Genomic DNA, 19,477 nt, shown 5'->3' with positions numbered 1-19,477 from the left:
TTATTTAACATGGTGCTTTGGTTCCTCAGACAAAAACATTTAAGAATACCATTCAAGTATAACCTATTATTACTCTTCTATTTAAAGATATTTTCCACTTTAAAAAGCCAGATACAAATCCAAATGACTCATTATATATTCTTTAAAAATTCACTCTACATGTGCTTGCATTCATATTCTTGAATATCTGAGAAGGCCTGCAACTGGATTTCATTTCAGTCCTACCTCCTGCCCTCCGCTAGCTTCTTGTGACATGAGGTCAGCTAAGTTTTACATACCAAAGTACACAAAACTTGTTTTTTTTTTTTTAAATAATACACAAGACCACCAAGCCCACCCACTCTTGACACTTCTGTTATTCCACTTCCTCTGCCCCCAGCCACAGTCACAGAAAAGAAGCTGATACGAGCAAAACCAGAACAGAGGTAAAAATATCCACTTTAATTCAGAACATTTAGTGTATTTACAATAGAAACTTTCTGTCTGGTCGAGGGATTAGAGAGTGAAAAAATCCATGTTACAAACACGTGGACAGCCTGCACCTGGTGCAGGCTAATTGATTTTTGCTACGTCTGGCCCACCCAGGGTAATTCCAGTGAGAAAGTGATGGGGAGAGCCTGGAGATGGTACACAGTGGCTCCCACAGGCAAGCAGCAATCACAGAACGCAGTCCAGGAAGTAGTGTAAAGTTATTCAACAGCTGCTAAAATATCTACAGAGACACGTACACAGTCCCATCTGCAGTTAGATTCATCAGATCATCCATATGTAGATAAGCAGGTAGACACAAGCCTACCAACCTGTATGCAAACACAGATTTGCAGAGGACATGCTCATGCACAGGTACCACCTCACTCAGGCAGATGCACACACTCCTTGCCACCCTGCTGCACTTGGACAAACACACAGGCAGGTGTTTTGTTAATGCTAACTTACATGGTTTCTAGATACAGAAAAAAAAAACTTGAGAAAAAAAGCACCAATCCTCTCATCTGACTCACTGACTTGGAATCCTTACTCCTGTGGGAACTGAGGGACATGGTGTGGAAAGGATAACATCCTGTTTCTTGGAGAGAGAGAACCAGTTCTGAATCTCCAGGAGTCTTGCTGTGGAGATACCTACTAGCTGGTACTGGTTCACACCGAGAGGGCAATCCTCTCCTGCTCCCAGAAATAGGCACATCCTCCCACCACTTCCTCTGAGTCAGATTTAGCAATCAAAAGGCTGCAATATGAGCCACTTCAACTGGTTGGTCTCGCAGAAAAATAGATCTGCAAGAAGTGAGTGAGTACTTTAACATCTGAGCAGTCAGCTTAATCAAAGCACCCTATTTACCCACCACATGATGTGTGGAGCACCTGTTCAGCAACAACTTGTCCATAGAAGCTGATCTATGATCAAGTCACTCAGAGCTCCTATTTGCATCTTGGTCAGAGTTCACACACCACTTCCTTTATGAGGTGCTTTCCCTCCTTGGGAAAGGAGGTGTTGCAGAGGTCTGCCGTGGCTTAAAGGTGTTGAACTACATGGTGGTTAAGAAGCAAACCTCAGCCTTCCTCCAGCACAATCTGCTGCTGTCTCCACCAAAACCAGCTGACGAGTGTTACAAAGATGGGGAGATACAGGGAAAGAAATAGAGCTACGATCCCCTCTTAATAGTCAAAGGCAGCTAAAGCAGAAATAGATTAAAGATGGTTGTGGAGGCTGCAAGACTGAGGAGAGTTCTGGCTTAGCAAAGCTTCTTGAACAGCCTCACTGCAGCCACTGAGCTCCATCTGGTTGAGAACACAGGTGATGTGCTCCACAGTGGCAGCACGGCCCATCTGCAGTTTCCAGAGTCTGAGCATTTCATACTGGGCGTCTCGCAAGCGCCGGTGCTCCAGCTCAATCCGCTCCAGGTCCCAGTCACTCAGGCCCAGGCGCCGCACAAACTCCTTCCAGCGAGACGGCGGCACGTGATCCACCACAGTGTACAGAATAGCAGGGTCTGTGAAAAGAGAGGGAAAACTGTGAGATGCAAGATTCTTCGACCTCAAGGAGAATATGAATAATCCAGGGCTGGAGATTGCCTTGGTATCTTGCATTGCACCCTCTTGTTCAAGTCTTCTCCAGTTCTCCAGAGTAATCACACAGACTCGTGTGATGTCCAGACTTGCTCTTATCCCTCAAAATGTAATGGGAATGTTGCCATGCTCTTGTGTACGGTTATGAGCAGAGTCAAGCACATTTGCTTAAGGCCTTGCTGCCGTGCATTCTTGGAAAAGAATGACTTACTGATATTATTCTGGGTCACTACCCCAGAGGTGTTAAGACTGACAGCATGTCAACACATACGACATTCCATTTTGCTGGCAGGGAAAAGGGACAACAGAAAGGCCTTGCACAGATATTTAGCATATACAGACTCACAGGCTCTGGGCATGCTTCTGCCTTTGTATTGCGCCATGCATGGGTATACATCCAGATCACATACACTAGATAAGGTCTGTCCAGCATACTCATAGTTGCATCTGCATAATTAGGTTCTTGTTTGACTGGGGAAGGAGAGAAGGATGGAGGAGTTTCACTTACCGTCTGGAACCTGTGTCTTCCTGGCAGCTCTGACACAGTCTGGTAACTCATGTGAACTCTGTGGCAGAGGTGCAGATGGTAGGGTTGTGTTTACTGGCAATTCTGTTTCCTTCTTGGACTCAGGAAGAAGGGTGAAAATTTCATTTCTTTTTTCCTCAACCTGAAAGACACATTATATAGTCCAGAATCACCCACAGCAGCACAATACACCTGTCTCCTGCAAGTAAACGCTAGCTTTATATGCTAAAATTTATCCAAGATAGGTTGAGATTTTAATTCTTCCTACATGCCTTGCTTCAGCAGAAGACACCAAACATTTCTTTTCAGCAGAACCCAAAGAGTTTAACTTTCTTCTGGCACCATAAATTAGTAGTCTGGAAACAAATATTTCTTTACAAAATCAAGTAAGGCTGGCATCCAAAATCACTACCATTCTAGAAGCTCCACCTTCCACCTTTCCCATCAGCCTCCTCTGTAAGACTGTGGAAACCCCACCTCAGCTGCTGACTGGGCCCTCTTATTTGCAGAGTTACCTTGGACCTGAGAGAATACTGTGAAGCAGCATTGAGAGGCTTGTGGAGTCAAGATCTGAAGTGAAGTAAAATTAATTAAATCCTCCAAGCTTGGGGTAGAGGAGAGAAAAGGAGATTAAGGCCCAACTATCTGAACAAAATGCATCCAGAAAAAGAAGAAAAAAAAAGGAAGAAAAAAAATAGCAAAAAGCCATGAGTTTGAAAAGCATCCTCTAGAAGTGGGGAAGTAAAGTGTTACTGGCTCCACCCTCTACAGGAAAAGACTTCTGAGTTAAACAGCTCACTTGAAAATACAAGGCCTGAAAACAGCCCATGGGGAAAATTATTACTCCAGATCCTAGGCTAACATATTTGAAAGTGCAAGATATACCCATCATCTTGCTCACCTCTGATACAGGCTCCTCGGTTGTCTGTGGCAAAGAAACTTCAAAGAAAGAAAAAAAAAAAGAAGAAATTATTTTCACTTCCTCTTGTCCCAGAGAAAACAGGAAAGCAGCTATTCACAATCCTGCCCTGCAAAAATGCTATGTAGCAAAATACACGTCCCAGAAATAAGCTCACATGCACTTCCAGTCACAGCTGTGGGCCTGGATGCAGAACTGCAACAGGAGCATTGGCTATTTAGTTCTTGTGCTACTCTGACCTTGCAGCAGAGCAGAGTAAGGGGATCCCACTTTGTCCCTCACACATGCACACACACAAAGCCACAGAGAAAACAGTGTCTATCCCAACCAATATCACTGCATGTGCCATTGTACTCACCACAGGAGTAGAAACACGACTCTATCCTATTCTTCTGGACCAGCTTCCCTACTTTATATGCAATGAAGAGGATGGAGATAACTCCAAATATTGCAACAAGGGTGCCAAGTACAACGTTTCCATCTGGACAAAAGGAAGAGAGCAAATACATGAGTGACTAAGAAAGGAGGAGGTAAGTGCTAGAGGAAGAACAGCAAGATTTGCAAATGGTAGGGAGAAAAAGGATAATAGTTTGAGAAAGCGGAAAACAGAACCCTTTACAAAAGGCATTAATAGAACACCCCATAATGAAAAGATTCCACTGCACTTCAGTCCCCTGAGTACTCACTCAGCCCAGATGAAGTCGGTGTGGTAACAACTGGGCTAGGACACCACAAGCAGTCCTCTCCAGTGCAGCTGAAAGAACAAATCAGAGGTGAGCACACATGCAATGAAACTCTAGCCCTTGGCAACCATCCCAATTAAGAGACAAGTCAAGATGAGCCTGCAAAGCAGAGCAGTGCAGTATGACTTAGTGATTTTGGGTTCTTAGTGGGCTGATGCCTACATGGAGGAAACGGGAGGTGGCAGAGGTGAACACCTACTTGCCCCACCAAGGCAATTAGAATATTGTAAAGCTATGTCTAGATAGAAAGAGTCATGAGAAGAATTTCCTCCCACTGTGGAGCTCTCCTGCTGTCTCTCCTACTCAGTGGTGGGGCATACAGAGTAAAATAGCTCACCTGTTGCAGGGCTTGCAAATGTTACTACGGGACAGGAAGAACTGAGGCTTACACCTGCAAATTGTATCTTTGTTCTTTGAACCTGTAGAAGAAAAAAAAACAGAAACTGTTGCCATTATCTGGACAGAAAAGAAAACTAAGGGAAAAAGATCCACTCCAAGATGAATGAGAGATTATCCTTTTTTAAGCCTGGAAAACTGCTACTGAAGAAGAGATAAAGGATTTGATCTCCATACAAAAACAGAGCTGGGGGAGGATAAAAGTAGTAAAAATAAGAGTGCCACTGTTCTGAAGGTGAGCACCTCTGTAGAGGCTCGGAAAGGGACTATAACTACAGAGCAGCTGAAATTAGTGTAATGTGCAAAAAGCAGTAAAAGTCACTCAAGTTCAAGCATGTCAGGAAGGGAAACCACATTAGTCAGGCCAAGATGAGGGAGAAGTGAACCCTGAGCAGCTGGGACTGGTGAGGAAGTCAGTTCAGGGCAGGGAGAAATCACTTCAAGTCATGGGACACATAAGCACTCTTCTGATGTCATGAGTAGAAGGGGTAAGAAATGAAAGAACTATTGCTTCCAAGCAAGCCGCAGGAGAGAGCCTGAGTAAAACAGGTGTGGGGAGGAGCAGGCAAGAACAGTGATGGGAGGATATCAAATTGCATGAGAGGAGGGGAAAATGTACTAGAACAAGGAGCATGCATTTTGTGGCTAGCGAGGGACGGGAATGAAACAGTTCTGCATCAGCCAAGAGGGAAGGAAGCTGAAGGATAGTGTGCAATGATGACCTTTGAGGAGAGGCTTAAGCGTGGAAACTCTGACAAGATGATTGAGCACTAGAGGGAACACATTCACCAGTGAAACAGCAAACCTCACACTGGGCAGGGTAAGAGATGGGAAAGGGATCAGGATCAGCATAGTTTGCAAAGAAAAGAGGATAGCTTTAAGAGGAGGTAGGGTGGTCAGACAAGGTGGGAGCAGCTGGACTGGAAGCACAGGCCTGCTGGATGATTAAAGAATGATGACTAAAATAATTATAACTGTATCTTTTGTACAGATCAAGACCAGCTGAATAAGATGTTCAGAGGGGAGTGTGTGTCCTTGGGCTGGAAGACAGCCACTAAAGAATGTATGTACGTGCAGACTTGGAAGAACAGTCGGCCTGTGAATGGGCACGGATGTGTGATGTCGTTTGGCTGCACAGCTGGATCCTCCTGTGCAACCCCATAAATGAGGTTACACATTTGCCTTATGATTATGGAAATAAAGTCAGTTAGTGTTGCATCCAATACTGACTCATGCTTTTTCAGTCATCACATGAAAAGAAGACTTTAAGGGACATGGAAAGAATTAAGACTACAGACAGCACTGTTTGTTTAAGATCTCTGATTCCTGACTGTACATGAGGCACCTTGGGACAGCTAACATGAGTACTTCTCCCAGACACCCCAAGGTAATGCCCAGTGGCACTGGGTATAGTTCAGCCTTACTAGCAGCTCTTGACTTTAGAACACTGCACAGAACACAGTGGTTCTTCAGCAACTGACTGACAAGCAGTTCAGTTGAGCACTGGCACCAGGGGTACTTTCCATCAGACTCAAAGTTCTTCCAGCAGTTGGTAGGGGAAATGCAGTGAGCATCAGGAGAAAGACAAACAAAGAAGGCAAGGGCAAACCTGCTCTACAACATAAAGACCTTGCTTCAGGACAGGCAAGACAGAGGAACCAAAATTAAGCAAAAAAGTAGCTCCTCACAACAGCCAAAACCAAGAAACTGTTCAAGGACAAAAGAAAGCAGCTATGATAGGAAATGGGGATTGATGCCAAAGGAGGAAAATATAGCAGTCTTTCCAAGGAAAAAGAGCAGACCAAGCCCAGAGTTGTTCCAAAACTACCATCCTTTCAGTGCAAGGCACTGCAGCATATCAGAAAGTCTACCCTACTACAGTACATCTGCACTGGAGCCATATCCATGCCATACTCACAGCTGGCAATAATCCCATTGGCACATGAGCTGCAGTTTCTACACTGGAAGAATTCAGACTCGGAATCAATCTGATACTGATTCTTCTGACAGCCACATACAGTATCTTGCTGTGGGGTGCAGGGGGTCTCTACTATCTGCTGGAGTTCTGAGGAAAGAAAGGAGAACTCATTACTTCAGCCTCTTACTTCATCTTCAACTGACAGCACTGTTACAATGATAGGTATTGTTATCCCCTAATTTTCCCAGAAAAAGGCCAGGAAGGCCTGCAAACTGTATCTCAGACTGTACTAATTTGGCAACCCTTATTCCTGCTGTCCTCAGTCCGTTCCCATATAATTACCCATTCAATTGCTTACTTTTCCAAGCTCCCTTGCTCACCTTGCCATCCCCTCCAGCCCTCATCCACCACCATTTTCCTCAGATCCTGCAGATCTGGCAGTAACTCACCTGTACGGCAGCGTGTGCACCGGAAGCATTTGGACATGGTGTTATCAACAGCTGTGAATGTGCCATTGGCACACGGAAGACAGACAGTTGCCTGGTCAGGCCCATCACAGTCTTTTGCCTTATAAGTACCTGCAAGAAAAATCACTTAACAGAGCTCTGACAGGAAGGCAAATGGGAAGGCAGTAGTTACTGGCTCCTCAAAGAAACCCTGGAGTTGATGGCATAAGGACCAAGTATGCTTCCTCTCACCAGTGAATGACACTGACAGCCCATAAGAGGAGAAAAAGAATAAGTATAAATAAAAGGAATATGAATTTATCAGGGTAGGGATAGGTACCAAGCAAAGGGAGAGCTGATTAGCTGTAAGAAAGAGACAGTTTCAGAGTGCAGGACAGGGAAATGCCACCAAGGTGAAAGTCACTACTACTGTATTTATTTTGTATTACCTGCATGACACCTCATGCAGCAGTGGGTCTTCCTGGGGTGTAGGTATTGTCCCAGGAGACAGTGCATCTGTTTTTTTTCTCTCCTCAAAGAGTTAGAGAGGCCTCTTCCATCCAAAGCAGCCCGATGGACTTGCAGTCTATATGGCACTGGAGTAATTTCTACAGATTCTTTTGTCAACACACAGACAAATATTAGAACAACCTGTAAACAGAGAGGGAGAGGGGAGAGGAGAGAAACAAGGTGAGAAAACATTGTATCTTCCTGCAGAATGCACCTCTGACTTGAGCACTTAGAATTAAATTCTGAGTTCAGTTTACCTGGCTAATTCTGGTAATGGGACCCTCCACTGGCAAATGTGTGTGGGGAGATGATTTACGAAAATAAACCAGCAACAAACCGATGCCTGCCATCTGTGATACTAACATACTGTTCAATGGCCTCTGTGGGAAAACTGGTTGTATATAAAACAAATATTTTTCATGATGTGCAGTTTATACATTGAATGCCTTGAAAATGCTTCAGCTTGCATAAAAGTTACACAAGAGCAAAGAAATGTTTTTATTAAGGAAGACAGTAAGTTCCACTGAGAAGAATGCATCCAATACTTGTAGTTCCACTGAATAAATACACAAGATGGGAAGTTTGGAATAAGATGGAAAAGGAGGATCTCATTGCCTGCAAACCACATACAGGAAATCTTCCAAAATGCCTCCTGAGCAAGCCAAACTAAGAAACATGGGAAAGTTAGTGACTTCTCCCTGTGTCAAATGCATGTTCTTCCTCCTAAACTGCAGCTGTTAACAATCAGCCCATAGAGTTCAACACAAAAATGCACAGTTTCTTCTTTTTTTAACTCTTAAAATTTTATTTCTATTTTTCCACTTGAAAGTTGTCATGCCAATCTCAACAGAAATACTAAGATTGGCATGACTGCCATATGATGACTGTAAGAGAGTGTGACTTTGTACACCCCCACACACATGAACCAAGGGTTAAAAGCACAGCCTGTACCAATAATGAAGGATGCCATTCCCTGGACACTGTTTTCAGGACACTATTCCCAGCAATGAAATTGAGAAATATACTGTTTATGTAATGGCCAAAAGGTCTCCACTCTGGTAAGAACACAGCATAAATGACTCATCAGCAAAAGATCCTGTACCAGAAGGATGGTACAAGATTGCAGCATACCACAAACACAACTCCTCCTCCTGTTGGCCCAATAGAAAAACAGATCTCGAGCATGCATTTCAAATATTCAGATAAAGAAAAAACATACAACAACAAAAAGTTTAAAAAAACCCTAACAAAACAAAACCACATAAAAAGATTTATGAAACCTGAAGTCAGCAAGTTTCTACAGCAAAGACCCATCCCATAGCCACTGATGACTCCTGAAGAGTATGAAAGATTTGTCCAAAAACTACTTGACAGTACCACGAAGAAGCCCAGCAGCATGATGAAGACAACAACCTGCATCCCTTGTCATCTTCTTGGCCCACAAGTGATCCTGGCCATACCATCTGGACCATCCATGTGTTGATACTTCTGTTACAGATGCACCAATGAACTCCATGCATCATGTGAATGATGAAAATCAACTAAGTTTTTTTCAAATTAACACCACCCCACCATTATAATCTCACACAAAGTTTTACTATGCTACCTTCCCTCTAATTGTAATGTTTTCCTAGCTCGTTTTTTTGAAAGTGTTTTTTTGAAGATGCCCAGCAGTACAGGCACAGCTTCAGAGTTCCTTGTTTTTGTTTTTTTTCTTTGCTATTTCATCTAAGAGAGTTATAGCAAAAGCAAAGTAAACCAAAAAGGGTAAACCACAGTGCTGATACCAACCTTGTGGTAGCAAGCTTAACAAAAGATAGATAGAATGAAATGGCTATGACAGCCCTACATTGTCCTGTTTCTCTTTCAGAATTAAAGCCTTGGGGGAAAAAAGGACATACATAAAAGCAACTTAAAATCACAAGAAGGATGGCGTTTTCAACTCTGACAAAGATAAAACATCATTTTTCAGAGAGCTCTGACATATTCAGTAGACCAGATGATAAAATGGTGAATGGGAAAAAGGAGAACCACATATTTAAATAATTATCATTTCAGACTTAATTAGTTGACCACAGAATAATTGTAAGCTCTCCAACAACTCAGTGAAACTAAAAATTGCTTCAGCAACTGACATTACAAGATTTATTGCTTGCAAGAAAATGGATAAAAGATCCTTCACACAGATGTTCTCACACACAGTAACAGGAAAAACATCCTGATTCTGTAGCTAGTGATTAATCCCCCAATATGAGACTATAAACAGTCAGCCCATAAGTCACACAAGTCAGCAGTGGAAAGAAAATTAAAGCATCAAAGATTAAGCCAAAAATACAGAGAAAATTGGTCAGATACACCTTCAAAGTCAAAAGAAAACAGAAGTGCTTTTAATTTTTCAGATGAAGTGAAAGCATGTCTTTAAGTGTCATCAAAGCAGAGTTAATACATTAGGGACCACAATCTGAGGAGCAGAGTCACAGGCCACAAGTGACTCGGCCATCCAGCAAAATCATCCACGTGATGGAAAAAAAACAACCAAACACCACCCTCTTCAGCAGCTTCCCAGGCCATTCAGCAACTGATTTATACCCATTAACAATTTCATCAAATTCAGGTAATACATGAAATTAGAACAGTCTGCTCTGTTTCAGTTGGAAGGCACATAACTTGTGGTATATGACCTGTAACAACCATGATACAACATGGACTACAGAACTGATCAAAATCCTCAGCAAAACCAATCTAAGAGGATATGAAGGCAAACCACTTGGTAGTGACCCAGTGAAGAGTGAGAAGACCCCATATAATAATGCTTTTGATCCCGACCGTTGCTTGAGGGATAGGGAGTTTAGATCATAAGGGTGTAATTGCCCAGGGATTTCTTTGTTGGCGTCCCTCTTTTGAGGCACCTGGCTTAAGCTACCATGTGACACAGTTGATTTGTACCAATAAATCTGTCTGATGGAGATGAGAGCCTGATTTAAAAAAATTCTTTAGCAGTTCCCCTCATCTGAACACATTCAAGGACCTTCAGATCCTCAAAATGTGAGGCTTGGATTTGCTGCCAGCACTCTGGCTGGGGCTGCAGCAGCACTGAGCACAGTGGGGTGATCCCCCCTTCTGCCCGGCTGTGCTGCCTGTTTGATGCCCCCCAGAACATGGTTTCTGCCCTCTGGGCTGCCCAGGCACACCCTGCTGACTCTCACTGAGCTGCTGCCACCTGCACCCCCAGGGCCCTCCCTGCAGGGCCCTCCCCAGACTCCTCTCCCAGTTTGCACTTGTGCCTGGCGGTAATTCTGTCCTCAGATTCAGGATCCAGCATTTGGACTTGTTTGTTCAATTTCATCCCAATAATCACTGCTCAATACACAATTTATGTAGAATAAACACATTGAACAGAACTGGCCCTAGAATTGAGCCCTGAGGAACACTGCTGGTTCAGAATCACTGCTGGTAATCTTAAACTGCGCCAAGGGAAATATAGGTTGGATATTAGGAAAAAGTTTTACACTGAAAGAATAATAAAGTACTGGAATGGTCTGCCCAGGGAGGTTTAAAAAAAGACTGGATGTGGCACTCAGTGCCATAGTCTAGTTGTGGTGTTAGGGCACGGGTTGGACTTGATGATCTTGGAAGTCTCTTCCAACCTAGTCATTCTGTTGAATTCTGTTCTGTTGAATCAGTTGCCAGCCAGATTTAGCTCCATTTACCAAGCACTGAAGCCTCAAGCCATTGATAAGAGTTTGCCGAGGCAAAGTTTAGAGGTCTTCTGCAAGTGAAATAAGCTGAATTTCCATTGTTAGGTGTACAGCACACTCCACTTGCCAGCATAAAAAAAACAGTACCCACTAAGCAACTTCACAGAGACAATGTGTATTACCTAAGCCAAGTGATAATTCAAACCACATGAGTTGTACACCTCAGATTCATTGCAACTCACTCATTTCAGTGAGTATGGACTACCCAGGAAAATAGAGTCAGCAAAAACTCTAGGGTTTACTTCTGAAGCTGCTGCAGGAATAACCAAAATATGGCAGAATGCTGCTTCTGTAAAACATTCTACTCCTCTGGGGGACAGCTGTGTTCCCCGCACATTCTCCTCACACATAAGGTAACTCTAGTTCCTTCCCATGCATCACACCAGCACTTACTGCCCAGCACTTCACTCACAATGAAAAGAAGGCACAGCACAAGCCCAAAAGCTCTTCTATGCAAAGTTTTGACAGCTGAGACAGGAGTTAGGAGCCTTTCCACAATTTTCACACCCAAATATTCTTGAATCACTGCCACCACTACAGTTTACACCTGTTCCTGCTTCTGCCTCACCAGGCCATGCACAGAGAACTGCAAGTTGAGGTGATATCCCCCCAGAGTAAGGCAAAGGAAGAGAGGAAGGGCAAAGATAAAAGTGAAGAACAAAGCAAGATGCCAGAAAGATGGGTGAGAGGGTGGAAATAAGGGACATTTAAGAGCAGTGTTCTCAGGACAAGGAGACATAAAGCACAGCACCTGAAACAGAGGGAATGCACAGGGAAGTGCAGCACGTCAGGGTTGTCCCATATTATCACCACACAAGGCTGGGAAATACCAAATTACTCAGCATGAATGGCTGCAACACTGCTGTGACCTGCCAGGCTCCTCACCTGCAGGGAGAAGGGTGGAGGGAGCAGGTACAGTACACATTTTGGTCATTTTGCTATCTTTAATACTCCTGCTTCAATACTGCTTGAAAAAATAGTACACCTTACTAGTAGTTATAACTACCTATATTGTGTTGTACATAATTATGAATTAAGTCTTTTCGTCTCAGCATTATCATCAATGAAATAAATATTTTATTCATATAACTATATTTAGTTTACCATCCTTAACCCTCAGGGACCAAGTTGCACAAAGATTCCTTTGTAATAACTTAATCAACCACTTCTCTCAAAAAATACTTTCATTTTGCAAATTCCACTTTTAAACTAATTAACTACCTGCAAATAAGAGGCATTATGAGTCATTAGAGTGTTTCAAAATATTTTGTAACAGCAGGTTACCTTGGCTTAAGAATCCAGCATGATACATGCCCCATGCACAAGTATTCTACATACGAATCATCTGCGAACCTTTTTAATGAGTCATAAAAAATTAGTCAGCTTGGAACCTTGGACAAAAACCAGTCCTTTCTCTGACTAATGAGCTACCAAAGAAATCAGGGTGCAAGATTGACCCTTATGTTCTTTGTCTGGTTCACTCATTTCCAAAAGCTCTCTGAGGTTTGCATTTGTTTTAGTTTGCAATACAAAGATGAAAGAGAAACCAGAACTTCTGTTTTACACACTGAGAAATGTGCATTAAAGCAACATTTACAGGAAGCTTTTGTCATTGCTCATGAAAATCTGGAAAGGACAAAAAAAGGCTACAAGAAGTACTATTATAAATAATCCTCATTTAATGAAGATAAGATGAAAGGATGCTGTATTTCAGTCTAAAATCAGGAGATTGGAAATAACTTTGATACACTGAAGAAAGGCCTTACAAATCTTAACTTAAAAACCAAGAGAAAACTGTGATTATCTATAAAGATTTTGGACTTCACATCATAAAATATCATAAAGTATATAAAGTCAGAAGGCTTTATTTCGTATTAGTAGAGATTAAGAAACTAATGGAGAAGTCAGTAGGAGATAAGAACCATAAGGAAATTTGTTTGGAAGTTTTCCCTTCGAGGACACTGATGAACACTGTCAGAGTGCCATGCTGACTGACCCTCATCACCCCAGCACTTTGCCTGCCTGTGTTTAGGGCTGAGCTCCACTCTGTGCTGCTGTACAGCCTCACATCTGGAGCAGGAGACATGGGAAGACTCAGTGGGGTCCTTACTTTTCCATCCTGAAATGATTTTCAGCTGGGCATGAGCCCTCAGCCCCTGCCACAGTGTGCCATGGACCTGCTCATGCCCCTTGTCAGTGACTCACTAGGTGAATTTTTAAGTCAGGTAATTGTCAAATGCCGAGTCCTACTCATTGGAACAGATGTATTCCTGTTTGGTTCAATAGAGAAATGTAGTGACACTGCTTTGAGAAGTGCTTTCCACTGTCAGGTTCCTCAGAGCATAACACAAAGAGATGTGTTAGCAAAGGAAGCACTCCGCTATCCAGGGATTACGGAAGACAACACAAGGCATCTGCCCCAAATACAAACAAAGCCTCTTTCTGATGACTAAAGAAAATGGGTAAGAAAGAGCAAAATGACAACATTGTAAATGTTAATGAAAAGGGAAAGGCAAACTGACAGTACTGGTTACTTGTGAGAACAAAAATTGCCACGCAAATGTACTTAACACAGACCCTAATATAAAAATTTCATTTGGCTAGAAGTAGTTAGTCCTAAAAATAGAAATTAAAATTAGATTAATAAGCAGTAAAAGTTCAATTAATCTGATTGGAGAAAATAATCAGAAATGCAATCAAATGCTATGAATTATAAGGAAAGGATTTGAGAACAAAAGCAAGAGTGTTGTTATGACAATATATAAAGGATTGAATCTGGACTGTAGTTCTAGTCACCAATCTTAAGAATATAAATTAACCCAGATATAATACAAAGAAAAGTAAAAATGACCATCATTGCTACAGAATGACTGCGACTAAGAGAATGATAAGATATACCAGTCTATAAAACAGAAACCCGAGGCAAGGATACTGTACCAGGCTCAAAGTCATGAATACCAAAGAGAAGGTGAACTGGGATGAGTGTTCTCTGTCTCCTCCAAGGACTAGAAGGCATCACATAGGACAAGAGGCAGAGAGGTTCGAAACTAACACAGGGAGGTACTTTTACAGCCAACATGTAGCTGAGGTGTGGGACTCCCAGAAGCAGTTCTGGCTCTGCCAGAAACCTGTCCTGGCTCCAAAACTGATCGCCACACCCACCAGAAGAACGAAAAAACCCACAGTCAAGGATCCAAAATATGAAGACGCCATATCAACTCGGAAATTCCTACAGTCCTAGCCCACTGGAAGCCAGGAAAGTATTTTTTATTGCTCTACATTCACCCTGCTCCAAAATCCTTGGCAGACACCTGTGGCTGGTCACTACTGGAAACAGGCTGGTGGCCCAACACTTCTTTACTTCTTTCTTAAAATGCACTTGGTGGCCTGGTTTTCAATTTTTACAAAACATAGCTTCTAACTTTAAAATGGCAGGTTTTCCCCTTTACTTTGAAAAGAAATCAGTGCCAGAAGTACCCTTATGGTTATTTTGTCTTTGTTCTTCATAAAATTGAATTTTCTTTAATAAACTTCCATTATATATATATATATATTTCCTTTTAATGAGATAGAAAACACCCTCGCCTCATTGAAGACAGATGCCAGTTTTTCCACTGTAAAAGGTAGGAGTGCATGGGAAAAAACATAAAAGAACCTGAAAATGAGTTTAAGGACAGGCAAAAAGAGTGAATGCATGGAAACAGGCTACAGGAAATTCTGAAGAATCGCAGGAAATATACAAGAATCAGATGAGTAGAAGGGAGGCATAAGGGGGCCAAGAAAGACAATGAGAGCAAACAGAATGGTATATAAAGTAACTGACAGATGGAAGGGCATGCAACAGAGTGAGACCTGTAATTCTGGGAAAGAAAAAAAAGAGTATGATTTTACTGAAAAGATAAACATCTGTAGGGAGTAGAGGGTTATTGACAACTTGAAATGACATGCAAATAGGAAGGGGAAAACATATTCCAAAAGAAATCCCACTGAAGGACACTTCCTCCAGTATGTTATTTAACTGAAGACAATATCATGAACTTGGGGAATCCAATAGGTTTGGGTTTTTTTGCCAACTGAATGAATAATATCACATACAGTATCTGATTTCCACCAAAATGTGTGCACCTCTATTCTTAAGCCAGAAATACACATTTCAATTTTGCTAACTGCTTTGAAATCTATCTGTAAATCAACAGTTTATGTCTCCTACCTAGGTCCCAAAAGGGAAACTGATCCACAGCTAGAGTCGAGGTATTCTTTCTCTCAGTTTTATGTTGCCCTGCAACTGCTACCTTTAGGTCTATTACCAGGTTTCCAGACCTTCCAAGGGGCAAAAAAAAAAAAAACCCAAAACCAAATCCAAATCCTTCTGGAAGGCAACTTTGCACATGTTGCAACTTTCTGACCGCAAATTAACAACTAACCCAAGATTACAAGTCCAGAGCAGCCAAGTGCAAGTATGCATTACCAGGATGCTCGGGTATTTAAGGATAAACAGTTTGACTTTGTAACCTCTACAGCAGAATTTATAGCCATGTCACGATGCTGAGCTTACACCACTCCACTGTCCCAGCTTTACCACACATCTTCTAATACTGGATAGCCATTCAGGTCTGGCAATCACGTTATTCATAAAACTTTCCGATTTCATTTTTAACTTTTTCGCCAGCAAAATCACTACGGGCAGCCTAAAAGTCTTGCCCCACGAAGCCCAAGTAGGCTTAAGAAAATCTACCGGCAAAGCTGAACTTGTTTTTATACAAATCCCGTGGTTTGGGACGTAGCTACAACCCGCTAATCTTTGTTTAAACGCCCGCAGAGTGGCATTTGTGTGCGGCTGGCTGCACAGCAAAGCGGGGGCGGCTCGTCCCCGGCCCCCGCACAGCGGCGGTGGGAGCGGAGCGGCTCCGATCCCGGCCCGGGAGGCTGCTATCCCAGTCCGGGCGGTTCCGATCCCGGCCCGGGCGGCTCCGATCCCGGCCCGGGCGGTTCCGATCCCGGCCCGGGCGGTTCCGATCCCGGTCCGGGCGGCTCGGTGCCCCGGCCAGCCCCGGCGCCCGGACCGCCCCACGCGTTAACGGCCGCGCCGCGGGCTCCAGGGAATCCACCGCCGTTCCTGTAAGCCCAGACGCTTTTCCCAGAGTCAGGGATAAATCCCGGAAACGGCGCCAGAGAACCTTGCGCCCAGCGGTGGGCGGGGAGCGGAGGGAGGGAGGCGGCGAGCGCGGCGGTGTCGCTGCCCGGCTGCCCCGCGGGCACCCGGCGGATGGCGCGGCTCGGCTGCCCGACCCGCTCCCGCCGCTCCTGCCGCTCCGGCGCCAGCACCAGCCTCCCCTGCGACGACGACCGCCCGCCTCGCGCTCCCGCAGAGTCCCCGAGCCCTCCCCCGCCGCTGCCCGCCCCGGCATGGCGCTGCCGAGAGGGGAGCCCCAGCCCGCCGGAGAGGGCGAGCAGAAAGCGGGCTGTCCGCAGACCGGCGGCGATGGGGAACCCGACGGCGGCCGGGAGGGTCGAAGAGAGCCCGGGCCCGAAAACTCGACGGCGGACGCCGCTCTGCGGACCCGCAGCGGGCTGCAGACCCGCGGCACCGGAGCTGTCGCCGGGCGAGGCGGTGTCCCGCCGGCGCACGGCCCCGCTCCGTCGGGAGCGGCGAAATCCCCTCCGTGACTTACCGTCCCCAGCGAGCTGCGGGGCAGCGCCGGGCCGCGCATGGCTCCGCGGCCCGCTACATCCCCGTGGCAGGGTCTCCCACGTCCAGAGGAAGCCGCCCCAGCCCTACCCAGCGCCGGCCGGAGCAGCGCGGAGAGTGACTACCCCGTCTCCAACTTCCTGGCAGCGGCAGCAGGAAAGAGAGCGGCGAGCGGGAGGCGGCCCGGAGCCGCGCCGAGCCCCGCCCGCCCTCCGCCGCGCGGGGACCGGCATCGGCAGCATTCCTTAAAAACCCAGACGGACGAGCTGAAGAAAAGCGACGGATGGTGCATCGAGTGGCCAAAGCTGCTAGAAAACACACGGGAAAGGAGTCAGGGGAGCTGTACTGAAATCTTAAAAGTTCTTAACGCAGGAGTGTTTCGCACTTCACCTGTACTTTCCACGTAAAAATTAACCATGTACTTGTAAGAAAAAGACTCCTTGCATCTTAACTGCCTTAATTTTAACAAAAGGCATTTTTCAGCCACGATCAGCATTTTTAGACTCTGTATGACCATCCCGTAGTTTTTCCTTTAAAACACACGTGTTCATGTATGCACCAATGAGCCAGCTCTACAGATAGTGCAAATATAAGCAGAACCAACATGACATTCTGTGTAAGCCCTGCTTCATTTAATATATCCTCTTAGCATGTTTGAAAAACAAAAGTACATCTAGGAATGAGTGGCTAAATGACAAAGAACTCCCCTTCATTTGTTGCCCATTAAGACTTCCCCTTGCTTTCTGGAATTGTCTCTGTACTCCAGTAAAAGACATTAAATCAAGCTACTAAGCATTGTTTTGAAAGAATTTGCCCATTTCAGTACAAAATGGGTACAATTCACTCCGTGGACTGGCTGAACTGCTGCGGAGAAATCCAAGCACCTCCACAGACTGTTCCTACAATGGAGCTGCTTATCTGCTGTGTGTGTGGAAGCCAAGGACAGCACGTGCACAGGAGAAAAGGAGAGCAGTTCTCCACACTTTGGCTTGGAACAGCTGTGACTTTCCAGCTGCAAGTCCCAGGAGGGAAGGAAATAGGAGAATAACCTGTTATCAGATTGCAGCTATCTCCAGGGATAGAGGAAAATATTTGTCTCGTTCATTTCCTTGCCCTGAATGAGGACAATACAAAATTAGCCCCTAAAGGGAAAATTCTGGCACACATTCTGCGAAGGAGGAAATGTTTTTTATGGGCTGTTTCAGGTTTAGCACTTGCTGTTATGTGAGTGGATGAGGCACATCCTTCAATCTTCATGGAGCTTCAGCCTTCAAAAAAACAAAAAAAAAAGGCAAAACCCAGCCCCATTTCTGTAGAACCACATAAATGTCAGAAAAATCCCTGTGAAGCTTCACATTTGACTCCTCCCAAGTTCGGGGAGGGACATCTCACAGCCCACTGCACGTTTGACATTCACACCAATGTCAAGTGCATCAATGCACATCCACTTCCCAGCTTTCACCAGAACTCCAGGTCCAGGCCTCCCTCCATCCCTGCCACCTCCCTGTACCCTGCCAGGTCTCCAGCGCTTCCCAAGGTCCTGTGGCTATGAGCTATGTCCCGGAAGGACTGAGCTCACCCTCCTGTCACACAGCCAGTGGCTTGCAGCTCGTCTGACACCCCAGCCACTTTACTCCCAGCCTGCAGAGCTGTATCAGGTTTGCACAACCAGGTTTTGGTAGCGGGGGGACTACAGGGGTGGCTTCTGTGAGAAGCTGCCAGAAGTTTCTCATATGTCTGGCAGAGCCACTGCCAGCTGGCTCCAAGATGGATGCACCGCTGGTCAAGGCCGAGCCCATGAGAAAAGGTGGCAATGCCTCTGTGATAACATATTTAAGAAGGAAAAAAAAAAATACTGCACAGATGTAATTGCAGCCAAAGAATAAATGAGTGAGAATAAGTGAGAAGAACAACTTTCCAGACACCAAGGTCAGTGGAGATGGAGGGGGAGAAGGTGCTCCAGGCATCGGAGCTGAGATTTCCCCTGCAGTCATCATGAAGACCACGGTAAAGCAGGGCATCCCCCCTGCAGCCTATGGAGGTCCACAGGGATGCAGAGATCCACTTGTAACCCATGGAGGGGCCCCATGCTGGAACAGGTGGATGCCTGAAAAAAGGCTTTGATTTCGTGGGAAGCCTGTCCTGGAGCAGACTCCTGCCAGGGACCTGCAGACCCGTGGAGAGAGGAGCCCACACTGGAGCAGGTTCCCTGCTAGGACTTGTGACCTGGAGCAGGCTGTTCCTGAAGGGCTGCAGCCCGTGGAAGAGTGGGTCATGTTGGAGCAGCTCTGAAGAACTGGTAAAGGTTCACATTGGAGAAGCGCGTGGGAGGGACCTGCTGGAGCAGGGGAAGGACCCCTCTCTCTCCCTGAGCAGAAACAATTCGTGATGAACCGATCGTAATCTCCATTCCCTCTCTCCCTGTGCCGCTGCGGGGCGGGAGGGTTGGAGGGGTAAAGGTGTTTTTAAGATTCTACTTCCCATAATCCTGCTCTGATTTTGTTCGTA

At 45.0% G+C, this 19,477-nt stretch overlaps 1 protein-coding gene across 1 annotated transcript; it reads right to left on the bottom strand.

Moving 5' to 3' along the window:
* Positions 1–420: 420 nt before the first annotated feature.
* TNFRSF1A (TNF receptor superfamily member 1A) lies at positions 421–17,124 on the bottom strand. Its single transcript, XM_005523876.3, has 10 exons — positions 16,953–17,124; positions 7,462–7,663; positions 7,016–7,144; positions 6,567–6,713; positions 4,590–4,671; positions 4,196–4,263; positions 3,868–3,990; positions 3,492–3,529; positions 2,573–2,732; positions 421–1,988 (listed from the first exon to the last, which is right to left on the bottom strand). The coding sequence occupies exons 1-10, from the start codon at positions 16,989–16,991 to the stop codon at positions 1,687–1,689; spliced, it is 1,290 nt and encodes a 429-aa protein (XP_005523933.1). The 5' UTR covers positions 16,992–17,124; the 3' UTR covers positions 421–1,686.
* Between the last annotated feature and the right edge of the window lie 2,353 nt (positions 17,125–19,477).

The sequence above is a fragment of the Pseudopodoces humilis genome, chromosome 2 (genome assembly GCF_049639895.1).
Source record: "Pseudopodoces humilis isolate 2021_Gansu_Grassland_sample_001 chromosome 2, ASM4963989v1, whole genome shotgun sequence".
In the NCBI taxonomy this organism is placed as follows: Eukaryota; Metazoa; Chordata; class Aves; order Passeriformes; family Paridae; genus Pseudopodoces; species Pseudopodoces humilis.
Note: the sequence above shows the minus strand (reverse complement) of the source record. Positions and strands in the feature narration are given on the sequence as shown.